The 26,710-nt window shown below is 43.5% G+C and overlaps 1 protein-coding gene across 17 annotated transcripts in view; it reads right to left on the bottom strand.

The window, feature by feature from the left end:
* Positions 1-26,710, bottom strand: part of CELF4 (CUGBP Elav-like family member 4) — a 699,885-nt gene that overhangs the window by 33,939 nt on the left and 639,236 nt on the right. For 7 of the 17 annotated variants that reach the window (XR_003532179.1, XM_027671059.1, XM_027671061.1 and 4 more), the window contains 4 exons: positions 21,411-21,491; positions 20,321-20,386; positions 18,591-18,671; positions 12,395-12,538 (listed from right to left, as the gene is read on the bottom strand). Coding sequence is in view for 16 of the 17 variants with exons in the window: in XM_027671059.1 (XP_027526860.1) it covers positions 12,395-12,538; positions 18,591-18,671; positions 20,321-20,386; positions 21,411-21,491 (372 nt within the window). In the remaining variant the exon portion in view is untranslated. The remainder of the gene's footprint in view (positions 1-12,394; positions 12,539-18,590; positions 18,672-20,320; positions 20,387-21,410; positions 21,492-26,710) is intronic. The other 10 variants (XM_027671070.1, XM_027671069.1, XM_027671065.1 and 7 more) reach the window with 6 other exon arrangements.

Raw genomic sequence — 26,710 nt, 5'->3', positions numbered from 1 at the left:
TCCTTTCTGAATGATGAGTAGAACTGAAGCAATTTCCTAACTGCTTTCAGAAATGGATGGAACTCTTCTTGACTTTCTCTCTGAGCCTTCTTGTAAACATTTGATGGCATGATATGTCAACATAATGTTTATGGGGAAAGTACATGTTTGGAAAAAGCAGGTGAACTTTTGAGGAGATATGTTCTTCTCCAATGGAAAATCGGAGACGAATTAGTTTAATGTAGGTTTTACAAATTAAATGCTATTTTTACATGTTTTGTTGGAGTTTCCAATATAAGCAAGTGAAAATAATTACTGAAGTTCCCACTAGCAATGTCACAATCCATTTCTCATCTTAATCTAATGTCTTTTCTCCCGGGTTCTCTCTTGGATCCTACCTAATTTGTGACTTTTGATACAGAAGCCATGTATGAACACTGCAGCTACTGAAATCACCAGTCATCCTTCTTGGTCTATAAGAGACAAGTGTCATAAAAAGCGACCTTTTTTTTTGAAAATATTTTGTTGCAGTGAAAGAAATTCCTTCCTGGGCTAATCAAAGAAAAAAAACCAAACCCCAAAACACCCAAACAAACCAGGAAATCCTACCAGGAAGTTGCACTGTGAACTGTACTAGTGACTATTTTTTTAAGTTCTCTCATGTCCCAGGGACTCTCTGAAATAGATCCACTCTTGATGCAGCAGTGCACAGAATCTCCCCATCTTGCTCTTGCTGACCATTACTTAGATGGACAACTAACCACCTCTTCTCTCCATGTTGTTAACACCTGATACCTCATTATGGGTAGTTTGGGGCAACCCAATAAAAAGACCTGAAACTTCTCTGGTGGGACAGTCTGGAAGTTTCTGTTCAGAAGCCAGAAGTGATGAACAGTTTTTGGCCACAATTTTCAAACCAGTATTTTACTTTCTGTGGAGGCGACTGTGTGAAAACCAGATAACAGAACTAAAAGTGAACTCAAAGGAAAAAAAACCTCCTCATATGCAGTGAGTCAGTGGGAAGGGAAAGGGAAGAAAAACATCTCTTAATATTGTGAACTGGCACTGACCTGTGCTGGGTAGCAAGAGGGGAAGGGAAACCGTTGTACAGCTATGTTTTAAGCTGGAAGATTATATCTCTTCTAGATCCGACTAGCTGTTACATCTGTGGTCCTTTCAGTGTTAATGTAAGACCTCCATGTTTTCAACTACCCACAACGGACAAGGAAAAGATCATCTGGCTTCTTTTTTCAACAACATCAATGGGAATGAAACACCATCATAGTATAGCTGCTGACAGATTCCTGTGGTTTGCCGGCAGAGCATCCACCATTAATGGTCTTCAAAAGAGTATCCTGAATCCTAGAGATCTCACTGAAAACCCACCTACAGATCCTCAGAGGAGTTACATTCAGTCTGAGAGACTTGAATCATATTTGATTTGACTAAATCTTGATCTAGTTCTGTCTTCTGGGGCCCCTGCCCAATGATCTGTCTGAGCTCTTGATTCACCCTTGGGTAGGAGATGGGAAAATAAGCTTGTGTATTAATTAGTGAAAAGGAGGAGTAGAAATATTGCTTGAAAATATGTTTATGAAAATGCCTTTGAATAGACAAATTGAAGACCTGAGACAGGCATGATGTTTATTGATAATCAGGACAGGAATCTGAGTTTGAAGAGATGGGGAAAATATGAGTCACCCCTAAAAAGAGAAGTCGCTCTTGCACTGAATTAAAAAATCCAGTAGCAAAAATTCTCCTATAAATATTTTTAAAAGCCCAGTAACACAATAATCCTTCTGGCACCTGTTCAGCCAGGTCAGAAGAGGCACAATGACTGGGCTTTACAATTTCTGGAAATCCTTCTAGGGAATGATTTTAAAGGGTCCGTAGAGACCTGTCTTTAGAAAAGTCATCTAATTTCACCTTTACATGGTCAGAACACAATCAAATTTGCAGGTCATGTTGTCAAAAAGGGAGAAATCTGTTGCCTATGAAGTAGCCAAAGACAGCAACTCCTCTCAGACGTTAGATACACCTCCTCCCTTTTAGAACAGTAAACATGGTTGGCTAAACATCAAGGGCACTGAAGTTCAGCTGGTGAAAGTGGCATGATCCTTATGGGTCTCTTCTAACTTGAGATATTCTATGATTCATAGTCGTGCACGGTGGTAGAGTGAGAGACAGGGGATATAAATGGAAACAACTGGGGTTCAGACCAAATACAAGGAGAATCTTTTCAGCTTGAAGGCCAGCAGACGTTGGAGCAGGTTGCCCAGATTCAAACCACTTGTTCAGCAATTTTCATTGGTTTTAATAACTTGCATCTGCAGTTTGTTATTGCAGAAATATATACCTAGTATATATATGGTGCACATACTTGTACATATGTGATATGACAGATATCTCTCCACACTGTGGAGAGAGGAGGTGATACTGAATTTTTGGGGGTATTTGAGAAAGATGATACCAGAAATGGTTAAGAAAATTATACCTGTTTTTATGGGGATCTGCAAGTTGTTACCCTGCTGACAGTCTTCAAATATGTCAATGTATATTATTTGAAGATGCTAATCTTGTCTGGAGATTTTTTTGATTTTGGTTTGCTTACTTGGAAAGGGAAGATATCACATGCGCCCATACATTTAAACAATGATAAGGTTGCAAAATGAAGCACTCGAGTTAGAAATGCATGAAATTATGTTACCTATAAAATTTTAATTCTGTATTGTTTTGTGTATGCATAAAGGCATTGCTTCTAACCACATATTTCTGTATTTTTCTCTTTCATGGCATCCTTGTTTTAATTACTGTCGAGAATGAATAACATAACAGGGTGAGAAAATGGCAATGTATCAGACTCATTATTGCAAGTGTTGGAATGTAGACAGTAAATAAGGCAGGGAAAGGATGGTTTTGTAGTTGTACAACCAGATGCTGCCTTGGAAAACTGGAATTTTTCCCTATTTCTGCCATGACATCCCATTTATGCTGGGTATATCATATATCACAAAATTCCTTTAATCAGATCTCCTAAACTGTTTTTTCACTATCAAGCAAAATAGGGCAGGCTCTGAGTGCCAATAGTGTACCATGGCTTGAATCTGCATCACTTAACTCTCTTTTCTCTCAAAAGAGGGTGGCCAAGAGACAGTCATTGCTTAGTCATGTCCAAGCAACGTCCAGCCATGAGTTGTCATGGCCCAAATCAAGATAATGGTGTTTAAAAAAGGTTAAAAATACATGTATAATTATGGCACAGCATTTGAGCTATGTGTTTGCCAGTGAAGACATAGCTCTACTGTGTGTTCTTCTTTCCTTGGTGCTTGGTGCATGACCTGAGGTTTCACTGGCAGAAGGGCTGCTGCCTGTACCTGTATCTGAAGCAAACATAAACACAGCATGCCCTGCACTGTGCTAAATACTTAGAGAAAACAAGCAAACAGACTGACCAGGCTTGCGGCATCTCAGATTAGGAATCCAAGATTAATAAATGGTCTTGGATATCTTTCTCTGACTCGTGAGCCCCTTGGTGAAATGAAGACACCACGAGCACTGTCATAATGCTGTTACTTAGCTCTGTGGATCTTTCAAATGCTCTGCTGGAGAGGGCCTTAAGAAAACAGATGAGGAAATAATAATAAATTCACATTCATAGCAGGGTTTGAATATCTTGTGAAGGAAGGCCTGAGGCCAAGCACAGGGTTCTATTGAAAAGCTGCTCAATGACTATCCAGCCAACAGACTTCAAGACGCTGAAGCACAGTCCTGTGCAGTGGATAAGAAAGGATGGATAGATAGCTATAGAGAAGTTGAAGATAGATGTATATGCATAGGTTGGCTGGATGGTTGGATGGACTGATAGACTCATCCACTCTACAGCTTGAATTTGCTCTGCGTCAGAGAGATCTTGGGAAAACAAATCAGATATAATATGTAGACAAAATACTATAGTGGGTCTGCAGTCTCACAGGAGTAGGATGTGTTGAATCTGCACTCTGCAAATCCATGACTTTGAGTTCAGAAATGGGCTTGCCCGTTGGAGGGATCATTATTATGACTTCTGAACAGAAGCTTGTGACCATAATGAAAGTAGCACTAAACCCCCTCCTCTGGCATTTCCAAACCTGAGGGTGTTTGCATGTGAAACTATAATATCCTTGGAACATGTGTAGGACCAGCTGCACACAATTCAATTTCATCTACTCTATCTAATGTCATAGAGTTTTTAGAAGAGGTGGCTACAGGTTCCACTCTGTGCAGGCACACAAGAGCCCAGTCGGGTTCTTCTCCTGTGCTGATGCATTGATTTGAAGCTCAGAACATTAAGCTTTTAAACTATTTTGAAAGGTCTGTTTTTTTTTTCTTTCTTTCCTCTCTTTTCTTTCTTCTGGTGTTAACTCTTAACATTGGTCATTTGTATTAGTCACATAGTGAACATTTCCCCTTTGAAGGTCATTAAAGAGCTAGTCACAATAACCCTGCAGTAATGAATTCCTCCATCTAATTACCTCAGGAGTAAGAACATCTAAAATTGTTGTGTAAGTGTGCATGTCTGTAGGTATGCACCTATCCATAACTTAAAAAAAAAATTCTGGATAGACTTTATCACTTGTGGGAAGAGATGGATAGAACAGTGATAGACACATGGACAGTCAGATAAACAGAAGATAGATTCTGCTAACATATCCTTGTCTAATAAATTGTTGAGCTACAAAAGAAAGCAGAAGTCCCTGTGTACAATGTATAGATTTTCTTTAATGTGAGTTATTGGGAAAAGACAGAGCTGTCCCTTTAACTGGAGAACTGCAAACAGCTGTTCCTTATGCATACATGCTTGCTTGGTCTGAAAGTTTTGGTAAGTCAGTGCATAACTGACAGTTAGATTTATCTCCCCAATAAGCAATCAACATTATAATAAAGGAAAAATGCTTTCAGTGCACCTTTGAGAGTGCATCAGAAATTAATCTAAACATCAAATTAATTATAGTTTGTAAATGAATAGTGGCTCACAGCCCTAATACTTCTCCCGCTCCTCCTCCTCCCCCTAAAGCCTCCCTCAACCAACTGCAATGGCTGGAGGTGCTGTGCAGTGAGCTTGATGAACAGCTCCTTCTCTTTCTTACTCACAAAACTCTTTCCCTTATCATCTGGAAAGGAGTTCCATCCTTACTTTGCAGACCTGAAGTCTCAGAGCCTGGCTGCTTTGGAGTATAAGAGAGAGTAGCTAGCAAATATTAAACTTCTGTGTCTCCTTCCCCTTTCCTCTGGGAGCTCAAAGCACACCAACAATGTCCTGCTCCCCCTGGATCAGTTTCCACTAAGCTGGACACCTCGTGATCTTCTCCTTGGCTGTCTCCCTGTGGCAGGTCCTTCAGAGTGGAGAGGACCACAACAAACTAGTGCTGATCTGAACCAAAACATACCAGGGGTCTGGCATGTTTAATGTGCCTGGAAAATTGTTTTGGTATTGTCTTGGCTCAGGCATTCAAATTAGTGGCTGTTTCCATTGCATTCTGAGCTTTGATCTGCAGGCTGTACCTATATGGGAGTGATAATCTGAGATTTTCCAAGGACCTGAAACAAAATGTATTGCCACTAGATCATGAAAAGTAAAGAACAGAGCTTAATTCTATGAGCTAAAGAGAGAAAGAATCAGGTAGAGACTTTCCTGAGGAAATTTGAAATCAGTTTAACTGTAAAAAAAAATAAATCAAACTTCATCATAGTACTTGTAACAGCAGCAAACAGAGCTATACCTCTCTCTCAAATCCTTTCTAATAATGCATCTATCTGGTAAGAATTTCTGTTTACCAAAAGAAGAGTCAGAGAAAAAACAACCCAAACCTCTGATCTGATAAATAACTCTCTTCATCTATGCTTCCTAAAACGCTGTGCAAAGGAGTCAGCATACTGCTACAAGAAGGGGAACCCAAGCAACACTGCTAGGTTGACCCATGATCACCTATGTGGGGCAGGAACATGCAACTGGAATTTCTTTACCTTGCAACACCTTATTCCTGCACCTGCTCATTTCTCCAGATGAACCCAAGGAGAATTGTTGGCTTTTTTTTTTAATATTTTTTTATTAAATGAGAAAGTGCCACATTTGGCAGGGCATATTGGAGGCACATTGTCAGCAGGTGCTGAACAATATTTTTCTAATGTACCTCTGGGTCCCTTGTTCCACTCCTATGTCTTATGGAGTGCTGCCAATGCACTTTAGACCTAATATGCAATGCCCCTGTTCCCAGGGCCCTGCATAGCTTTGTCAGTGTCCTAGTCTCTTGATGCGTCTTTCTTCTTTCTGTTTCAGCTTCCAGATTGAAACCCTGTAGATCATCATGACCTGCCTGCTGCCTTGCATCTCCCACTCCACCTTTTTACCACCACACTGCAGCATTTAACTGCCACAGCATGTTTTTAATAACATGATACAAGCTCTACCCATCCCTCAGCCCTTCTCCTGAGCTTCGCCCCCTCCTGTGTTCAGTTCTCATTTCTCACTGCTTTTCTCACTTTTAATCTCTCTCCTTTGTCTCTTCAGTTTCTCTTCATAAGCTAGGAGGAGTTTAGTAGGTAATAGAAATATTTAACAGCAAACTTAATTAACTGTTATGACTCTCATCAAGTGATGTTATTTTCTCTATTTTGGCATCTTCAGAGAAGATTGGATGCTTTTCCAAATGAGGTGGCCCATTAGTAACTTTCAACTTTCCTGCAGAGCCTGCAGAAATTTGGAATGAAACTAGATGTTCATGTTGTAAGAGGAGTCAAACAAGATATTTCCTTTAGGATGTGTAAATCTATGGTCCTAAAAAGCCCTTGTATTTTGTAGTCAAATCTAGAATGGTCCTTGCTTTGTTTATTGTGGGACATTTCAAAAGGGGTGGGACATCCCTTCTGCTCATGGGAAAGTGCGTCTGGAGTGCACAGAAAAGGAGGAAAACATCTGGCAGCTGTGGTTGCTTACACCTGGGGTGTCAGAACATGTCGAGCTGAGTGGAGGGAAAACACAATGTCTCTCTGGGCGTAAGGCAGGTTGTCGACATCCTTCTGGAGTCATTGGCCCATGGAGAAAAGCTGAAGCTGCCACACCACTGGGTATGGGAAACAGGCACATGCCAAGGAGACATGTGGGGAACATGGAGCAGAACTGGCCTGTCAGTGTCTACTGTTCAATGGTGTGCAAAAAGCTGGCAGATCCAGGTGCTTATTGCTTTCTGAAAAAGGTGACTTGAGGAATGAATTTCCAAGTGTTCCAGCAAAGCAATTCCTCCAGCTTTAATTTATCTACATCTTATTTGACACTTTGGGATAACCATTTGACCTCTTCTGCTCCATCCATGTTCTCGTTTTTCTAATTTCTGTCATGCCTTTCTAATTAATATTTCCCAAACCTATCTTTTTCTCTCCCTTCTCTGTTAAGAAATTTTTCTAGAAGATGTCTGTCTCTGTATCTCACTAATTTAATGTCTTCAAATGCTTTCTTAAAATGTGTCTTATGGGACAACAGTAAGTGTTCCTGGGCTGTATTGTTGCATCACCCTATGACAGAGGTAGAGTTAGCCATGTGTGGGCATGGTGAAGAACAGCTCTTCTCAGATTGCTTTCTTGCCTTAGCAGCCTTAATAGTGTCATTTTTACTGGAGTTTTCTTTAATCCTTGTACACAAACTGCTCACATTTAAACTATCTGCATAACTGAGAGGGAAATTATCACCAGAACCATTGAGACCAGCACAAAGATGTTTTTCACATCCTCTGACATTTAGCATACCTACACACAGAACAACCTACATGCGTGTAGTGGGAAGGTGGGAGACCCAGTGCAATCTCTGCCTTGTGCAGAGACAAGCTCTGGGGTCCTGCAGATGTTGACATTCAGGCTGTGTGCACACTGTACCTCCATGCAAGACTTCCTGGACCAGCCTACTGTGAGAATGGGAGTCACTGTCTTCAAGGAATATCCGACTCAGTGTAATTTTTCCCTGAGTGAGACAATGATATCTGCTGTGGCACTGCTATTTCAGTGGGAATAGACAGCATGGCTCAGTAGGAGAAATATGTTGGCTGCAAAAGAGGTGCATGTACCAGCTGGGTGTTGAGTGAAGGGCTAGTGAGAGAGGTGAGAGAAGGGCAGAACGGCGAAGAGTTGTGAAGGTGAAATCAGTAATTCTGAATACAAGAATGTAGACAAGGCAGAGCCTGAGGAGAGACCCAAGGAGATGCTGATATGGTTGCTGTGATGGAGGCTCAGGCCATGGGGATAAGCAGGGTGTTGTTGAATGGAAAAGAAAAGGGTGGTCTGCACTTGGCCATGTTACAGCTGCATCAGGGTAGGGGGTGAAGGGAAAATAAAAGCCAGAGGTTGGAAAAATTGTAAGAGAAAGTGAAGGATTTGGGTCTAGCTTGGATTTGTGCAGTAGAAGAAAAGTTAAAGGCAAAGAAGCCTTCCAGTTTAAACGACTTTTTTCAGTGAGAAGTCAGGGTGGTTCCTCAGGCAATCTTACACACTACAGCAGGTAGTCCCACTATGGAAAAGCACAGACATATTTTAAGCACTTTGACATTTTATGTACATTTTATATATGATATTGGTGTTTTTTTAGATATGACATTGGTGTTTGCTGTTTGCCTCTGAATTGGGAAAGTCAAAGGCTTCCAGACCAGGCATGGTTTCTTTAGCACATGCAGGTTCTAGTGGTTCTCTGCAGGGTCATGGACTCCAGAAACCAGGAGAAAGGCTCGTGGCTGATCTCACCTTCTTCCTAATATGCCCACGATTGCCCATCCTGCCAGTAGTTGCCAAAGGAGATAAATTTGTACTTGAAATGCAGGGGAGAATTCAGAGCCAAATAATAAGGAATAAAATCATAGAATGACAGAATCATAGAAGGGTTTGGGTTGGAAGGGACCTTAAAGATCATCTCATTCCAACCCCCCTGCTGTGGGCAGGACACCTTCCACTAGACCAGGTTGCTCAAAGTCCCATCCTGCCTGTCCTTGAACAGTTCCAGGGGTGGGCAGCCACAGTTTCTCTGGGCAACCAACCTATGCCAGTGCTTCACCACCCTCATAGCCAAGAATTTCTTCCCAATACCTAAGCTAAATCTCCCCTCTTTCATTTTAAAGCCATTCCCCCTTGTTCTATCACTAGATATTCTTTTCAAAATCCGTCTCCAGCTCTCTTGTATCTCCTTTAGATACTGGAAGGTGCTATAAAGTTTCCCCAGTGTCTTCTATTCTCCAGGCTGACCAATCCCAACTCTCTCCATAGGAGAGAGGTGCTTCAGCCCCCGATAATCATTGTGGCCCTCCAAAATTCTATTTTGACATGCTGCTCTACTGACTCATTCAGTTTGGGCCAGCTGCTTACAGGTAGTTCAACAGTGAGGCAAAAGCAGCAAATGAAGTTTTTTCTGTTCCTATGGAAAAAAACATGGTGACATTTTTCTTCATAGAGTTTTTTAAGTTTGTCTAAAGCAGGACTTCTTGACAATTTCTCGACAACCTGGGGCTAGACTCTGTTACAGCAATTTATTTGGGATCTGCATAGCAGATATATTTTAAAAGGTCATATAATGGTGGAATATCTTTCTGGGGCCAGACAGAATTGTCCCCCCAGGCTAGCAGTTGGAGAGCTTTAGCTGGGTTAAAAAAAAGTGAAACAGAATGCAAATGCTATGTTCTTACATGTTGAGTTTTGGGAAATGTTTAAGCAGAAAAGGAAGGAGTTTTCTTACTTTCAAAGTTAATAAAATGCCTTTTATTCCTTTAGGAAAAAGTAATTTATTTTTTTATTTAAATTTACTTCCTGAACAAAAATTTACGATCAGTGCCAGCTTCAGCAGACTTAGCAAAAACAAATGAAAGGTCTGATTTTCTGTACCCCCCCTTTACATTTTTACATTGCTTTAAAGCAGGATGGGGGGTTTTGAAAAGCAGCATGACATACCTGTGATAATTGGATACCTGTGCTTCTGCTGTTTCTATCCTTCTGGAGTTGGTGCACATGGCAGCATAGACAACATGTTTGTCTGAGACCAACCATCACAGCAGGCACTCAACTCTATGGATAATTAAGTTAAATCCAAAGAAAACTGAGGCTTGACAATCGGGACCCAAAACTGAATGAACTCGGGTTTTTGTGTCTCAGAAGATAATATAAGGTGACCAAGATCCACTAGCAATCTCTAATTCCTTCTTTTGCTGGCCTGTGAGCTTGAGTCGACACTTCCAAAGGGCACCTTCTTATTTCAGGCTTTAATATCCCTCAATTAGTTTTGGAGTTTACTTCATCCAACAAGCTGATGTTTAGTCTTTCCCAATGAGACTCGATATCAAGAAAAATTTCTTCTAAGATCCCTCAATTACTGCTCACTTATCAACCTTGATCTTGCAGTACCTTGGGAACAGCAATAAATGCAGCCCCAAAACCCTGCCCCACAAACTGGGTATGTGTGGCTATCCTCATGAAGTCTTGTGGTCATCAGCCTTTGAGCTGAGCCAGGATAAGGATAATACCTGTCCAGCAGACATTCTGTCTTTCTGGATTCAGCTCCCACCTCATTTCTCCATATACCTTTGGTCTTCCCACTTGTCAATATGTGGAGAACCAGGCTCAGTATTCCTCTAAATATTGATGACAATTTCACTGCCAAAAGTCTGTTTCTAATCTGTGGATCTCCTTGGAGCATTAGTTTTCGATGTCACCTGGATCTTTGGTGGTCTATTTATCTTGTTACGAGCTCTTATATGGTAGGAACTCTATAAAGCAGGTGGGCTCTGGAGACAACAGGGATAATTCATAGTTTTGAATTCTCATTTGAATTTCCCAACTGCCTCTGCACACCAAACCTTTTGTCCTTCATTCCTCCGGTGCTTGAGCATGCAGCAACCCAATGACTCCTGATGAAGGGGAGCTCTGTGTCCCTCTCATCAGGGGTCAGGGCTCCTTCAAACAGAGGGGAAAATATCCTGTTCAGAACCTCTATGGGTGTGCAGGAGGAACTGTGCATAGAGAAAGGGTACAAAACTCTTGAAGTACTGTCTGACATGCACCATAGCTAGCAAGGGATGAGGTAAGAGTTTTGGGAGGTGGGCTTTTCAGGAGGGGAAAGGGGAAGGCAGCATGGAAGGGAAGCATAGTGTGGAGATTGAGAGTGGCTGTAAAATCAAATGAAACTCCAATGAGTCTTAACTCTGGAAGTTTGCCTGAGAGACAGAGTCCAGATTAGCTGCAAGTAATAGGAAAAGAAAAGCAATAGTTTGTTCTGTTGCACTTCTCAGGGAAGGTCTGCAAAGAGTGCAGGATGGCAGAGAAATTACAGATCCCAGTGGTGAGCACATGGATGGGGGAGATACCTTGTCCACCAGGTGGGATGGGATCAAATGTGGCAGGGTCCCCATTCTGCTGCACTGCCACAAGGGAACGTTTGCAAACAGCAGCATACTACTGAAACCCCATACACACAGTACCCCATGGCTCTTGGCTGGCTGAGCCCACCCTCAGGGTATTCCTGCTTGCTGCCCCACAGGCAGCTCAGGCTGCGCTCTTTTCCTGCTCCAGCTGGTGAGGTTGAGCCAGCGGTGAGGCCAGAGCTGTGTGAGCCCGGCGCAGCTTTCAAACCCAGCCTCTAGCACAGCCTGTCATCGAGGCACAGGGTTACCTTGGTCAATCTGTATCTGCTGGGGTGCTGCCTTGGGTCCAGTGGGCTCAGAGCATGTCTTACTGTGATCCTCCAAGCAGCCATCCTTCCCTCCCCTCCTCTCCTGTCCCGTCCCTTCCCATCCCATCCCCTCCCCTCGCCTCCCCTCCACTCTCTCCCCTTCCCTTTACTCTCTCTCCCCTCCCTTCCCTTCCCCTCCCCTCCTGCATCCCCCCCATCCCCCATAAGACCAGGATTTCAGCTGATGGTCAGCCCTTATCCCCTTGCAGTCTAGTGCATCACAGCTGTTGAAAAGCTGCCCCCACAGCTCTGTCTTCCCTTCAACCCCATGACCCCATGTTTGTCTTTTTGACTTAGGTACAGAAACTCCCCTCCTGCCACATGCTCCCTCTGCTGATCTCATCAATACTTCACCTAGCCCCCAGTCCCGCCCCTTTGCCCCAGGTTCTTTAGTCTTTCCTATACCATCCCCACCTCCCCTTACAAGGGGAGATATTTTCCAGCCCACCACCAGCAGCTGCAGCATCTTGCTGCTGGTGAAATGCCAAACCTTCACCTCTAAGCAGCGCACACAACTCTGAACATGAGACAATCAGGAGAGAAAGTGGGAAGGGGGAAAGTATTGACAGGAGTAAGTTGAGAGAAATCATAAAGCTTAAGCAGAAAGAAAGCAGTTTGAAAGGTAAAGTATTCAGAGAAAGCCCTTTCCTGGATGAATCTAATTGTTTTGTTATCTTTACCCACCAAAGCATTTACTTTGGTTTGTCGCCCGATCCACAAACACTTTCGAGGAGATGACATTACCGAAAGGCAGGAACATCTGCATCAGCTCAGCATCCCCAAACTCCTGGGGCAGATGGTAGATAAACAGGTTACAGCCCTCTGGTCCTATCAAGAGAAAAAGAAGACTCATGAATGAAGAGAAATAGGATACGAGAAAGCACATGGTGGAGATTTACTTTGGCATCCTCTCTCTCTGACTGGTGAAGGGTCACCTCTGGGAAGCAGCTTGTAGACTCTCAGAGGAATGGACAAAGCACAAGACCAGGAACTCAAAAAGTCACCTAGAGGCTATGGTAACTTCATTAACCTTCCCAGGACAGACACCAGGATAAAATCTAGAGACAGAGGAATGCACTGGCACATGTGGCTATGGAAAGGCAGAATGGAGGAATAGTAACACAAACAATGAAAGAATATGGTTCATAATTTCATTTTGTTTCTTGTAACCCACAGGGTCATTTTGTTCTGTAGAATTTTGCATTCAGCCCCTAGTGTGACTCATCTTGAAGACTCCCCCAGATCAGGACAGTTTGGCCATGTCCTCTGTTCTAGAGGGTTCTGCAGGAGAGACTGCAGAACCATCTCCATCTCCAGAGAGATGGATGTAAATCCAGATTACTAGACAACAGGGATTGGCTTTTTAGCCTCAATGCTGTAACATATTCTCTTACAGATTTCAAAAGGTACTTGGGAAAATATCCAGAGAGGAGTTAGTTGGAATAGGAAGTTTTGTTAAAGCAGAGACCCTCAAAAAATGTTCTGTTGAAATTGTATTTTGGGGCAGAAGAGGGAGAACCTGCCTCTGGTCAAATAGTCTAGAATGAAACTCTTCAACCTGACTTTTATTTTTAAGTGTGCTGTCTTTAAGCAACAGTCTAAAGGGGGCAGGTCTGTCTAAGAGGTTTTGTTGAAAAAATTAAACACTTAACATCTTTGCAGTGTTCAATAGCAAAAACCTGTACAGTTTGAGGAGACAGGGATTCTTTTTTTTATTGTCTTATTTCCAAAGGTATTTCCAGGTCATGCCCAGCTTTGCATTGGCCTCAAGAGGTAACTCCAGCCCTGCTTTGCTGAGAGGGGATACAATGCATGCCCTTTGCCAAAAGTGTGAGAGCTCAAAGAGAAGGAGGGTTTCCTCCTTTCCCCTAGTCCATGTGCCTGCAACCCCGTGACCTGACTCAGTCAACTTTCCCCCTTTTATGTCTGTGGGGAAGGAAAGGGTTTTTTAATACTCTCGTTTTCTTCATCAGGGCATAATTACAGTGTCATAACACAGCAAATTACAACTTTGCCTTTCCTGTTAGGGAGAGGAGTTCGCCTAGATGCTCCCACCTTTTATTAGCCATTACTCATCCCCCCGGCTGGCAGGAGAAGTACGGTGAAGTCAGGATTCTGGCAGATGCCCATTTAAAGCTCATTAAAATTCCTGGGCCTCAGCATGATTGAAGTCACAGGCTCTCCACATTTCCTTTTGGATTAATGGAAAATGAAGCCCTAATGAATATTTGCTAAGCACAATTTTCCCCACTAATTTGCTAAAAGGACTGTCATGAAGGAACAGCTGATCCTTTGCATCTTGTGCATTTCCTAAAGGTCATGGGGATGGTAACAGGGTTTATTCCAAATGTGGGGGATAGTGGTATAGTGGGATAATTAACTAATTAGGCACCCGGTCATCTGCTTAGCTAAATTACTTTTGAACCTCAGTGGCCCACAATCAGGCTCCCCTATTTCATGCCAAGCTTTTCCAGTTTCCCCCCACCTCCTGTCTGCCTCTTCTTTAGTCTCTTTACTGAGCAACTATCCCTTCTCCAATCCTTGCTGCCATTTGCTTCCACACAATACAGAGTTATTGGCATGGTAAGCTAGATATGAAACAGTCTGAAAGTGTTAAACAAACACCAACCCCCTTAGATGTCTGTTAAAATTGAGAAAATTCTGCCCAGGAGAAGACCACGGTCCAGAATAACAGGGAAAAAAATTCATTCCTTCATCTGAACATGCCCCAGAGCACTTCTGCTATGGGATTTGAGATCCACATTATAATAGAATGGGTAAAATCTTGGCTTTGCTGCAATTGGTGGCAAAATTCCCACTGACATCACCAGAGCCAGCAGTTTGCTCTGTAAAACTGGCCAATTCTTTCAAAAATACCAGCTGCATTTCCTGGGGTCTTGGATTAGTTGTGCATGAGTACGGATTCTGCCTGTGTGTGCTGAGAAACACCTACCAAGGCATAAGGCAGACCAGGAGGCACACAACTTCATCTAGACTGTGTTTAGAGGCTGGGCTCAAGGAGAGAACAACCCTTAGGTCACCTTGAAATCCTTCCTCACATGACTCAGAGACCAAGAGTAAGAGACGAGTGAGGGAGCGAAAAAACAGGGACCATCCCCCAAAGCCCAGCTCAGCTCTGAAATGTGGCTAGGAAACCTGTGCTGTGGCTTCCCATATTGACTCAGACATGCAAGGCCAAACTCACTTTGTTCCCAACTACAGAGGGTTTTTGGCTAATTTCCAGTACTGAAAATGCCACCTGCTTCTAAGAAAAAAAAAATTGGGATAGTTTGATTTGTTTTGTCCCCCTCACATATGAAAATTCTGCCATTGGAGTTTAATAAGCAATTTTTTGTTGAATCCATCTGTAAGTTACCTGTTGCAGTTAGAGTCCTTGGTAAAGAATTCAAAAAACATGATCTGTCTGCCTCAGCCGTTCTACCTTGTTGGATTTTTTTTTTGTCTGCTGCAAGTTAATATAGGCACTCCATAGCAGACTATGGGTTTGGGTATGTGGCTGTCTTGTCGTTTATGCATGTATATTTTTAAGAAACCAAAGACAAGACATCAGGAAGAAATTCTTCACTATGAGGGTCGTGAGGCACTGTCACACGTTGCTCAGAGAAGTTGTGGATGCCCCATCCCTGGAAGTGTTCAAGGCCAGGTTGGATGAGGCTTTGAGCAGCCTGGTCTAGTGGAAGGTGACCCTGCCTGTGGCAGGGTGTTGTAACTGGGGTTTTTAAGGTCCCTTCCAACCCAAACTATTCTATGATTCTGTGAGTTGTTCATCTCAGCATTCTATGAAAATCTAAGCTAGTTCTCAGTGCACAAATGCAATGAGTTTTAAGGGACCTGTTCAAATCACTGGAGCAAGAGGAAAATCCCAGCGGGCATGCAAAAACCTTGCTGAAGACTCCAACTACCTTGCTGGAGAGAAAGTTCTGGTTTTGAACAAAGTTAATGGATTATTGGAGACCAGTATACTTGGCAGTTCAGGGCTGAATACAGTAATAAAAGTATTTACCACAGGCTTTACTTTTGTTTTCAAAAGGGCTCTGAGCCAACTTGAAATCTAACCCTCATGACACATTATAAGAAGAAAATGAAGTTTCATTTTTACACTGATGTCTACTATGGCTCTTGGTTTTATGACTTTAAGTTATATATATATCTGTTCATTTATACACAATAAGCACAGGTAGCCTTAATTTGGACAAAAAAGAAAGAAGAGCTTTACGGAGCTCACAGTTTATGAATCGTCTGTAGATTACAGGGAAACCATGCTGGATAATGGAAAAATCTGTTACTCAGGGCACAGAACCACATGGTTGATTTGGCTTGGTTGGACCTGAACTGCTAAGCCATTACTCTGTCCATGCTCCTCACACTTCAACTCGTTGTTAGTTTTTTAGCACCGGGACAGCTACAGACCCAACCTATCCCTGGATGCCTGCTGTCAACACGAGTCAACTTCACATGTCTGTTCAGATATCAACTATATATCATTGCATCCCCAACACCGGGAGGAAATGTCATAAGGAAAGGCTATGATTAGACTTGTTTTCCAACAGTAATTAAAACTGGGCTGTCCCGTTAAGGTTGTGTGAAGTTAGCCTGCAGCACTTTGGTCAGCTGCACACCTCACCTCTACAGCAAACACTCATAGGCTGGAATTTCATTGCCTCTTCTGCATCTGCTTCCTATTCAGTCCTCAGAGTGTTTGAGAACAGGGCACATGAGAGTCACAAGCCTGTACCACTTTATTTTAATATATAAGTGTACTTCTGAGTTTCAGAAACTGCATTAAGATGAGTAATACCATACAAATGTAAAATTATCTCCAAGTTTTCTGTGGTTGACATGGCCTGAATCAAGATTTCATCTCAAGCTTTGATAGCTTTGGATCTATTCCACCCCATGAGCCCTGTCAGCTGCCATCAGCCTCAGTGCTTGTGTGGAAGTAATGACTAATCTCTACAGGAAGGTTCCAGCAGCCACACGTTTCTGGGCTTGTTATCCAACTGGGATCCAGGAGTGGAGAGTTTAGCATTGTTATTAACAACGTGATCATTGGTGTTACTGTTGTGGTAGGGCTGGTTCACTAACGAATCAATGTTTATGCACATCCTTGCAAACATAAAGTACTCTTCTCAGCACTGGGCATTACCGTTATTATTAGAGTTCTCTCTTGCTGTGTTTTCCTGTTAAAGGTTAAAGATTCTTAAAGGTCTTGACCCTCTGTTAAAATGGAGTGTTGTGTCTCATAGATTATCCCTCTAGCAGCAGAGAATGCCACAGCATCCTAACACTGCAGGAAAATGAGGGACACTGAGAGTGCCAACCTGCATTGGACTGGTTGTACATCTCTCATCTCTGGCCCCCAACCACCTTCATCCTCAATACCAGCTGCTTACAAGAGGGAGTGAAGAGTTATGAGATAACTTGTCCACTGGGTGACACTCACTCCCAACCCACAGAGACACATCATGCCCTGTGAACACAGGGATCTTCAGGCAGAGGGTCTTCAAAGTGTGCACCACAGCTTTCCCCTGCTCCTGACAGTTCCTGGCACTGTGCTGTGCTGAGCAATGATCTGCTCGCCATTTTGTCCTGTGCTTAATCTAGCCCCAGTAAGTAATAAAAAGCAAAGTCCTTCAGCATGGGGGAAACATCTCTGTAATGATATGATAGGTCTGTGCATCTGTTCTCACAGCAGGGACATGCACTGGAGCTAATCAGGAGCTGGAAGTTGTGTTCCCCAGGAAATTCTGACATAGGAAAAAAATTAATTCCAAATTAGATGGAAATGCCAACATTTCTAATTTTCTTACAAAATGAGATTTCTCCCCCAAAGTAGTTCTAGGCCATCAGAATGTTTTAGTTTGATAGTGTAATCTTGATTCATTTCATTCTGACTCTTACACTATATTAAAACATTAAATGTAATTACATATATATAATAACACATATAATATAGAATATATCTGAATTAGTGATCTAATAGAGAATAAAATTTAAATTGTAACTATTTAAAATGAGGGTTGCTAAGCTGGAGCACCTGACTTTAAAGCCTCACTTAGGCAAGCAGTCCCTTCTTCTTGTGAAAAGGGAGCAGTGGACTCCTTGGAGGACAATTGGAGCTACCCAAGTGGGTTGCCTCTGAGGATTCCACTGCTCCCCACTGACTGTAAAGGGAAAATTACATGACATAGTTGTCTCCCAAAGTGTCTACATGCAATAATGTTACATTTACCTCTCCTTACTTTTTGCGTCTTCAGTGAAGCCATCCAATACTGTGAACTAGATTACTCAGGCTCCTCTGATAGTCAATGTAAAGAAACAGGTACCTTTACTACATGATTTTTCTCATCCTGATATAGAAATTGTGCTCTACTGGATCTGATTTCTGTTTCCAGATTATCAGTGGAGGTTAAAAGGACTGGATAAGCTGCTCTAAATAGCAGGTCCTTGATCTCCAAATAACAGGTGCCTGAAATCATATTACTGGCTTTTAATGGAGTTTCCTACAAAGTTCTTTATTTCAATGCAATTGCATTTTTGTATGTATTCTCAGACACAGACCCCCACTGGACATTATTGCCTATGTTGCTAGCAGGTCTTTCCATGGCCTGTGCACATCAGTGTGCTCTTCTCCCTGGGGACTGAGGACATATCATCAGCAATTCCCCATGAGCGTGTTTCTCCATATTTTCCTTTGTGACAACGATGTTGTGCCATATATGGAAATGGTGGAACACTGTGGACCAGGGATCCAAAGCAATTAGGCGTTTAATGGATACTCTTAGGTGTACAAGGAGGGGAACCAACGTGGTGGGGACGGCTTGCTGGGGTCACAAAGGAAGACGTCACTTTTACTCACCTTCTCTCTGTTGCTGTGGGATCATGGGAGGTGGCTGTGGGAACGCTTGGCTAATCTGGCCATAAGCAGCAGGATAAGCAGCTACAGGGGAGAGAAAGGGAGAGAAGAAAGAAGGACAGATTTCAGTGCTGGGAAGCGAGGAACTTTCACTCCAAGCCACCACACCAAGCTAGAGGTGGGCTTTCACCCTGCCTTTTGGCTCTGTGAAGGGCCATCTTGTGCAGGCTGAGATGTAGCAGAAGAACCATGGCTATGCTCCAGGAGGTGCCACATGGCCTTGAGCACCCACCCTCCCTTCAGCTTCGTCAGCAGTAACACCGAGGAGAGCCATGCAGTGTAAACGGGGGTCTCTGCTGAGATCTTTCCCAGCAGACATGCACAACCATTCCAGATGGTGACATAAACACATCCATTCTCGAGCTCAGCGCAGAGAGGCCCATGCTGACAGCCACGTGCAGAGAGCGAGCACGTGCTTCCCCTGTGTAATCTCCCGTGTACCCTGATTAATTCCCATGCTCATAAGAACAGTCCACACTCGTGTTTCCTGCCTTCATATGCCCACACACTGTATGGACAGAGTTGCACATACACCCTTGGATATACATTTTCTTTCATGTCCACAGAGACCTCCTCTCTCTCACACAAACACAGTGGAAACAGTGAGCAGCAATTAAACAATTTTCCCCAACTCAGCTCCCCCACCAAGCAAACAAGGGGAGCCATTCACTACCACAGATGGTAGATGATGTGCCTTGCTGCTAAAAATACAGAGTATGGGTCGGCTGCGAGACCAGAGAGAAGGGGATAGGGGCCATGTGTGTGCAGAGGGGTTAATTAACAGCTCAAAGGGTTGAACTGCTTCCCATCTATCAAACCTCACAAGCAATAAATGACAATAACTAAAACACCGGCAAATGAAGCCCTACATGGAGAATTAAATTAAGTTTCCAGATACAGCGCTGACATGAGATAATAGCCATTCCTCAGCGGGAGCCCATGATCGCTCCAGTTACCACAGGAAATAATGACTTTGGGGTGGCAGCTTCCTCGCAACGTTGGCCATGGACACCTCGTGAGGGGAGGCTGAACACGGCGGGGTCGTGGTCTGCACCAGGTCACTTTGGCTGGTGTCAGTCCATCAACTGCAAAGGAGCTGCTCAGCATACAGGGCAACACGAGTGGAGGCTGATCCATTGGGAGCTGTGGAGAAATCTGCTGGGAAGCTGGGAGGATGTCTGTGTGTCTCCTAAGTAAGTCTCAGACTAACTAACTGGGGCATGGCCAGTACACACACCCTAAAAAATGGGTATGTGCAGACATTCCATACCATGCCAGGCACAGCAGCAGTGGCTTTGCAGGGCCTGGCTGCCTATTTTCTCTCTTTGCTACAGCATTCAGGAGACCTGTTATAGCAAGTGGCCTCCAAAGCAGTGGCCTGATTTTGGACTTATGCATTGTGCTAAGGCAAACCAGACACGGTCCTGCTGATGAAGTTTCACTGAGGTACAGGCCAGTGGGACCAATTCACCGGGAAAAGGGAGGAGGTTGCCTCCTTTGTGGGAGAAGACCCTGGGCTTGGTGTTCGTGCAAACCTAATCTGGGAGTCTGTGACCCCCAGCTTGCCCCTGTATTAGTAAACAACTCCCTTCTCTCAGCCCCCTGAGGTGTGTTCAGAGATTAATGGCTTTACAGAAGAGAAAGGTTTATTGGGAGAAAGTGTTAATACTAACGACCTGCGTACTGCTGCACTCCAGCGTAGGCTTGCTGCAAGGGGTCTGCTGCAGTGGGACTCTGTGCTGTGGAGACATAAGAGAGAGAAGGAATTAAGGGGTTAAAATATGATAGGCACTCTCCCTTTCTCTTTCATCATCAACATGTATTGTGAGACAGACAGACCCAGGGGCTGAGGGTTGTGGAAGAGGAGCAGCTTGCCTTGCCCTATGGACAGGACTGCACAGAGCCCCCCAGCATGGCCAAGAGGGTTCTGTCCCCCAGCCATCACCCTGTGAGACTTTGGAGTAGAGGGCAAATAAACCTCTCTCCTCCTTTCCCAAGCTTAAATTACGGATCTGCACTGAGCATGCAGATTTTTGGCATTGCAGTAATCAACCCCAAAGAGCCCTCATCTTAAGCCAGGACTGACACTGTGCTAGGTGCTGTGCAAACTCAGATCTCAGTGACAGCTACAGTCACATGAAACTTTCAATCAGAGCAGAAAACAACAGGGGCATAGCAGGAGGAAGGAGAAGAGAACAAAGCAGTGGCTCCTGTCATCCCCACATCCCTTCGAAGGACTGTGTTGCTGCCAGGCAGCCCCCTGTGAGAGAGAAGAAGCTGGTTGGGGGGGGCGGGGGACACCACTTGTCTGCTCCAGGGAGGATGCTGTGAATCTCTCCGTAAGGCATGCAGTCTCTTGCTGGCTTCAAAGTGCATTTTCTCTCTTTACAAGTGCGCATTCCTCCCCACTAAAACTGTTTATTTTTGTGAAACTTTGAAGTCTTGCTCAAATACAACCAAAGCTAGTTAAGATTTTTTTTTTCTTTTTCTCCTTTGGTTGATAGGGAGGAAAAAAGAGAGAAACGTGTTGGATAAGCTCTTTCTTTATCTGCAGCAATAAAAAATTTAAAGCAAAGCTTGGCTGAACCTCCAGTCCAAATGTCACCTTGGCCCTAATATTTCACTTCTTGTTATGAGTTTAATTTGTATTTATTGGTGCTGCACAGTTCTACATTTACACAGTCCCTCCAGCTTATTCCTTGTAGGATGATCCCTTAGGGAGCTGCCACTTTCCCACATCCATCCCACCTTTTTCCTTCTTACCCGCACAGAGGTGTGGCTGGAGGCAAGGCTTGGAGGATGCAAAGGTGGGGGCCTCTTGGAAGGAAATCTGGTGCCATACACCTATCCAAGGAGAGACACTGACTGTATGGCAAAGTGTGGGGGAGGTTGTCAAACGTGAGTATTACAGACCCAAGGAACATGGATTAAGTGTTTTTTTACAGATAGATATACCAGCTTGAAACTTAACTTTAAAGATAACCATTGGTCATGTTAGAAGCTTGCAAGGTCTTGCACTTTTCTCCCAAAATACAAGGAGGAATTATTAGAAGACCAAACTTTGAGGCAGCAAACCCAATTAGCTGACTAAAGCTTGGAGGCTTCTGTTCATTATGGACATTACTGGATCACGTGGGCTTTGAGAATGGGGTAGTCACAGGAAGAAATAAGTGGGATTGCAGCCTTAGGTTGAAACGATTACTTAGATGACTTTTGGCAAGTCCCTCAATATGTGTGTATGTGAAATGGGAAAGCACTGCCCGACTGTAGGGATTTTCACTTCTTACAAAGGGGTGTGAGGAGGATATATTAAAACATGTGGGAGATCAGTGGAAGGCATAGCAGAGGTATAAAGCTACATTTTTAAAGAGTAGTTGTTTCAGGAAACTGGAGGAAGTGGTTGGAAAATATAAAAATTGTTTCCACTTACTCCTGTACTCTTGAAGAAGAAACCAAATAAAGTCTATTCTTTTTAACCTCTGCTCAAAACAGTTTTCCTCAAAAAACAGAATGTTGAGCATATTGCTCCAGAAGAAAGCTCAACAGGTATGAAAGGTTGAGTCATACACCAGTTCCCACACCCCTTTGGGAGAATGTATCATAATAACTTGGATCCTCCAAAATGACCAAGTTTTGTCAGTTAGAGGATATCTCCTGAGAAAGGTGAGGGAACCTGTAGTGAAATAAGCAAATCTTTCTGAGGTGGCTATGGTTTTGTAGATTGCAGTAAAGGAAATAATCTCCCATCTCTGCTCCAAAGGCAACTGCCCTTCCTTCTTTGCACTCATCTGTTTATAGAGCTAGAAGAACAAATTGTCTCTGCTGCCCAGGAAATACAGTTACAGCATTTAATTCCTTTCCAGATGAGTCTGGTTTGGGCATGTTTGTTCTCTCTCTGACCTCCTGACAATTAGCAATGGTTGTCCACTGATTCAGAAGAAGTCACTAAGCAGGACCTGTCTGACTGTGGTCCTTTCCTTAATTTCTTGCCACATATGAGAACTGCCCAATCTCCCAGCTACAGCTGAGACTGTGCTGAACAGGACCACGTGGCTCACTGGAGAGCTGCTTTCCTTCCTTACCCCACCTGCGGATATCTCACCTGCCTTTGAAGCCACATTTTGACCATCAGAACTACGACATTTTGCTTAGGAAATATACACTGAAAATCATGGTTCACCTTTAAGATTAAATATTAGAACTGAACAAATTATTTAAAATGTTTGGGACAACAGGACATTAAATGCAGCCTTTTCCCCTTCCACATTAAAGCTTTTAGAGTTCACTATTTTCCTGAGTGTTAATGACTTGTCATCAAAGGTAACATCTAAATGGGTGTTTCTTTCTCACGAGGCTGCCTTGTGCCCCAGATCATGCATGGAATTTCGTCTCGGCTCACAGCACATGCAAGCCAGTGGGAAGGCTCTGCCCTGGTTTCAGTCAGCTTTGCTCCAAGTTGGAAATCACTTCCTCATAGGAAAAGAAGATGCAAAATGGCTGTTCTAACACACAGGACCCTTACACTGACCCAGCCTTTCCTGGATGCTCTTGAAAAGGAGAGAGTTTAAAGCACCTCTGGGGAGGCAGCAACTTGTGGCTTGGGGCTCTGTGTTTTACGTGTAGTCTCATACCCTACCTTTGGCCACTTGGGAAAAGGAGTTGTGGTAAGTCACAGCCAGCAGGAATTTAACTTGGCAGTTATTAAAAACAAAAGTGATGATCTCTGCTCACTGCAGAACTCTCTTTCCTTAGCCTGATGATTGTGTTTACTGAGCAAATGAAGATGTGTCTCCAGTACAGTGGATGTGTCCGTGCTGGCCAATATGGCCTATGAAGATGCAGGGACACAGACTCCAGTGTTGGCTGGACAGCCTGGCAGGAAGCCAAGGCATCTTGGGCAGCCATGAGCATATCTTCATGCTGCTGCTCGCTCTGCCAGAGGAATTAAACCTAGGAAAGGACATAAACTGCCTGCACTCCCAGCTGTAGCATGAATGAAGCCAACAGTTGATATTGATCCAGAAATCTCAAGACACAGATTAGATGTTTGAGGATGTTGTGTCCCTGCTGTGTTCAGTAAAGTGACAGCCTTCTTACATACTAATGACCCATGAGAAGTTTAGCAAGGGCTCAGATGTACGAGATGTATGAGAGTCAACCCACTGCAGGGGTTATGTGTGGCTGTAGCACACCACATGCTAAAATTCAAAGTGATGGGGAGACATGAGTCATTTCTGTGTCCCAACACAAGGAGAACCATGAGTTAAAAGTTGCTTCATTCCTTCATAAGATACACATCATAGGTTGTGTGCCCCTGTGGCCTTCACATAGATCATTAGGTAGGAGAGTTACCCTGTCTCAGCCACCCTTTCTCCCCATCCAGCTTGCCAGTCTTCTTTGTTACTGCAAATAATGGTTGAACACAAGCATGTGGGGCTGGGAACAGACCTCAGCTCCTCAGCTCTGTGTGCTGCCTGTGCTATGGTGTGAGCCCACAGTGGCCCATAAGGTAAATAGCTCAATAAGGGCTGGTAAGAGCTGTAGGGATATAGGAGGCACTAGATGAGGGACATGGATTACATAAAGCACCTTGAAGGGGCTTTTAGGCTGGAACTAGCATGTCTCTAAGTTGTGACATCATCCAAAAACCACGGATGTGCTGGTGACTCTCTGTGTAAATATGTCTACAGATAACATTTGAAGCAGCTTTCCTTGTGGCCAGACTCATGGAGATGTCATGTCCAACATACGGACATTTCCGAGATTAAAGGTGATGTAATGTACATCCTGAGGATCACCTGGTGAAAGGAAAAATGCAGAGAGGTTCCTGAGAGGCCAGAGGACAACTATCAATCACGTCAGCTCTGCTGAAGTCCCTGTGGCCTTGCTGCTTTGCAGGAGCTGAAGATCTGGCCTTGCCAGGGCAAACTAAAGGTGTACTGTGAAAACAGATGCTAATAGTAACTTCATTTGTCAGCTCAGGGCAAGAGCCTTATCCCTGGACATCTCCTCTATATTAATTTGATCATTTCCATATCTCCACGGGAAAAATCCTGCTCAGATACAATTGTCTCTTTGCAAGACGATCCCGGCCAAGATGCCACAAGGTGACCATGGCAGATAACCTTCCATAAACCTGGAGACATAAAACAAGCCAATGACCTACTATATGGCCATAAATATAAATTTAACGAAGGCAGTACTTATTCATTAGGCAGAAGTCAAGAAATGACTCCCAAGTCCTTCAAAGAAAGTAGATCTGTTAATGTCACTTTCCAAATCCTCTGCCTGATGCCAAAAAGCGCGGATGATTTCCCAAGTCAGCATGAAATACCAGTGCTTTAAAATTAACACCAGGAAGGTTTCTTACTACTGATATATCTCTAGATTGAAATCCAACTTTTTAAAGGGGCATTTAGTTATTGTTGGGCCTGACATTTAGCTTTTGTCAGAGAGTGAATGAATGGAGGCGGCAGAATGAAGCACGTTGTTAAAAATAAATAAAATTGGTTTAAGTGATGTTCCATAAAGAATCTCTCCTGAGATGTCAGTAGCCCTGCTACAGGGTCTGGCCAAGACAAGCTGTTATATGGGTGCTTCAAATGAAAATGGCTGCAGGGGACAGAGGGCTGGAGTCTGCTGTGGTAGTCAGGAGTGTAAATCAGGAAGATCTGCACCTAAGCCAGTGGGCTGGTGAGGAAAAAGGATGATGGTTACTGTCTGAGGAATCAAAAGGGGGTCCTCCATACCCCTCAGTGGACTATGGGACAGCCTCCCTGTCCCAGCTCAAGGTATGAGAAAGCCAAAGTGATCTGCTCTCTGAAACCAGAAGGGGCCAGTGCTTCTGAGAGACAAAAGCAGGGTCTAGCTCATTTTAGGACCCTAAGGCACCTTGGGATTTCATTTTGGTGGAAGGAGTCAGCTTACAACTGTATGATACTCTCTCCACTCCCTGCTTCTGATAGTTTGTGCATTTTCTGACAGACATGATCAATTCCATCTATTTCACCCTGTTTTGCAGAGATGCTTCCTATAGGGGTCTGAAACAGCAAGTTATCAACTGGATCCACAGCTTTGTGGTCTGCCCCATCTATTCTTTCCTTCTACTGTCTGGAAGGTATTTTACACCTCTCCCAGGAGCTGCAGCTTGGCCACTATCACCTTTGGGAAAGTGGATAGGGGAGGAGTGTGATCAAAGAGAGGCAGTGTTGTTCAGTTAGTGTGGGGGGTAATAACATAATGAGAGGAAAAAAAAATCTATGTGAAGGCCAGGATTAAAATAAATAAATAACTGAGTGGGAGGGCTCTATTCACCTTCTCCTTAAATCCAATTTAAATCACTCTCTACAGCCCTAATCTATATCCATAATTATATCATTTCGTACAACAAGCTTGCGAGAGGTCTTAAGAAATTTATGTAGATTAAAATTCATGGGTGCCATAGTACAGATTCCATATTATTAAGATTGATTAGGACAGCTGATGCTGTGATTAAAGAAGCCAGCGTTTACTGTTGTAATTAATTAGGTATTCAGACACAACAATAACTGCAATAACGGAAAGAATGTGCTGATCTGGCAGAAAACAGAGGCTGATCCTGTGTTTTATACTCTCGTTTTGCCATTTAGGGGTGGACACCACTCAGTTAAAGTCATGTTGTCCCACTGTCTCTTCCCCTACAAATCAAAAGACCAAAGAAATTGAGGGCTTTTGTGCCCTCTGCTTCATCCTGTTAATAGGAAAAGCCATTTTGGTAGCATCCCCAGGTATTGTAGATGCTTGTTTAGGACAACATATGGTCCTACTATGAAATTCATGTAGTTCAATTTTGGAAACCAGGAGTATCTTTATTATTTTCTTAATAGTCCCACCTCCAAGCTCCATCCCTAATCGGGTCCCTTCTGAGATGGGATGGCAAACAAAAACATGACAGGAGACATATCTGGCAATGAAGAGCTTTCAGTGAGCAAAGTAAGAAAGACACAGAAGACCAGAAATGCAGACAGGTGGACGTGGCTAGTCAAGGTGACAAACTAAATCAATAGCAAAGCCAGGGCCAGACA

The sequence above is a fragment of the Neopelma chrysocephalum genome, unplaced genomic scaffold, assembly GCF_003984885.1.
Source record: "Neopelma chrysocephalum unplaced genomic scaffold, ASM398488v2 Primary Assembly neopelma1_97027, whole genome shotgun sequence".
In the NCBI taxonomy this organism is placed as follows: Eukaryota; Metazoa; Chordata; class Aves; order Passeriformes; family Pipridae; genus Neopelma; species Neopelma chrysocephalum.
This window is presented reverse-complemented; position numbering and strand designations above follow the sequence as displayed.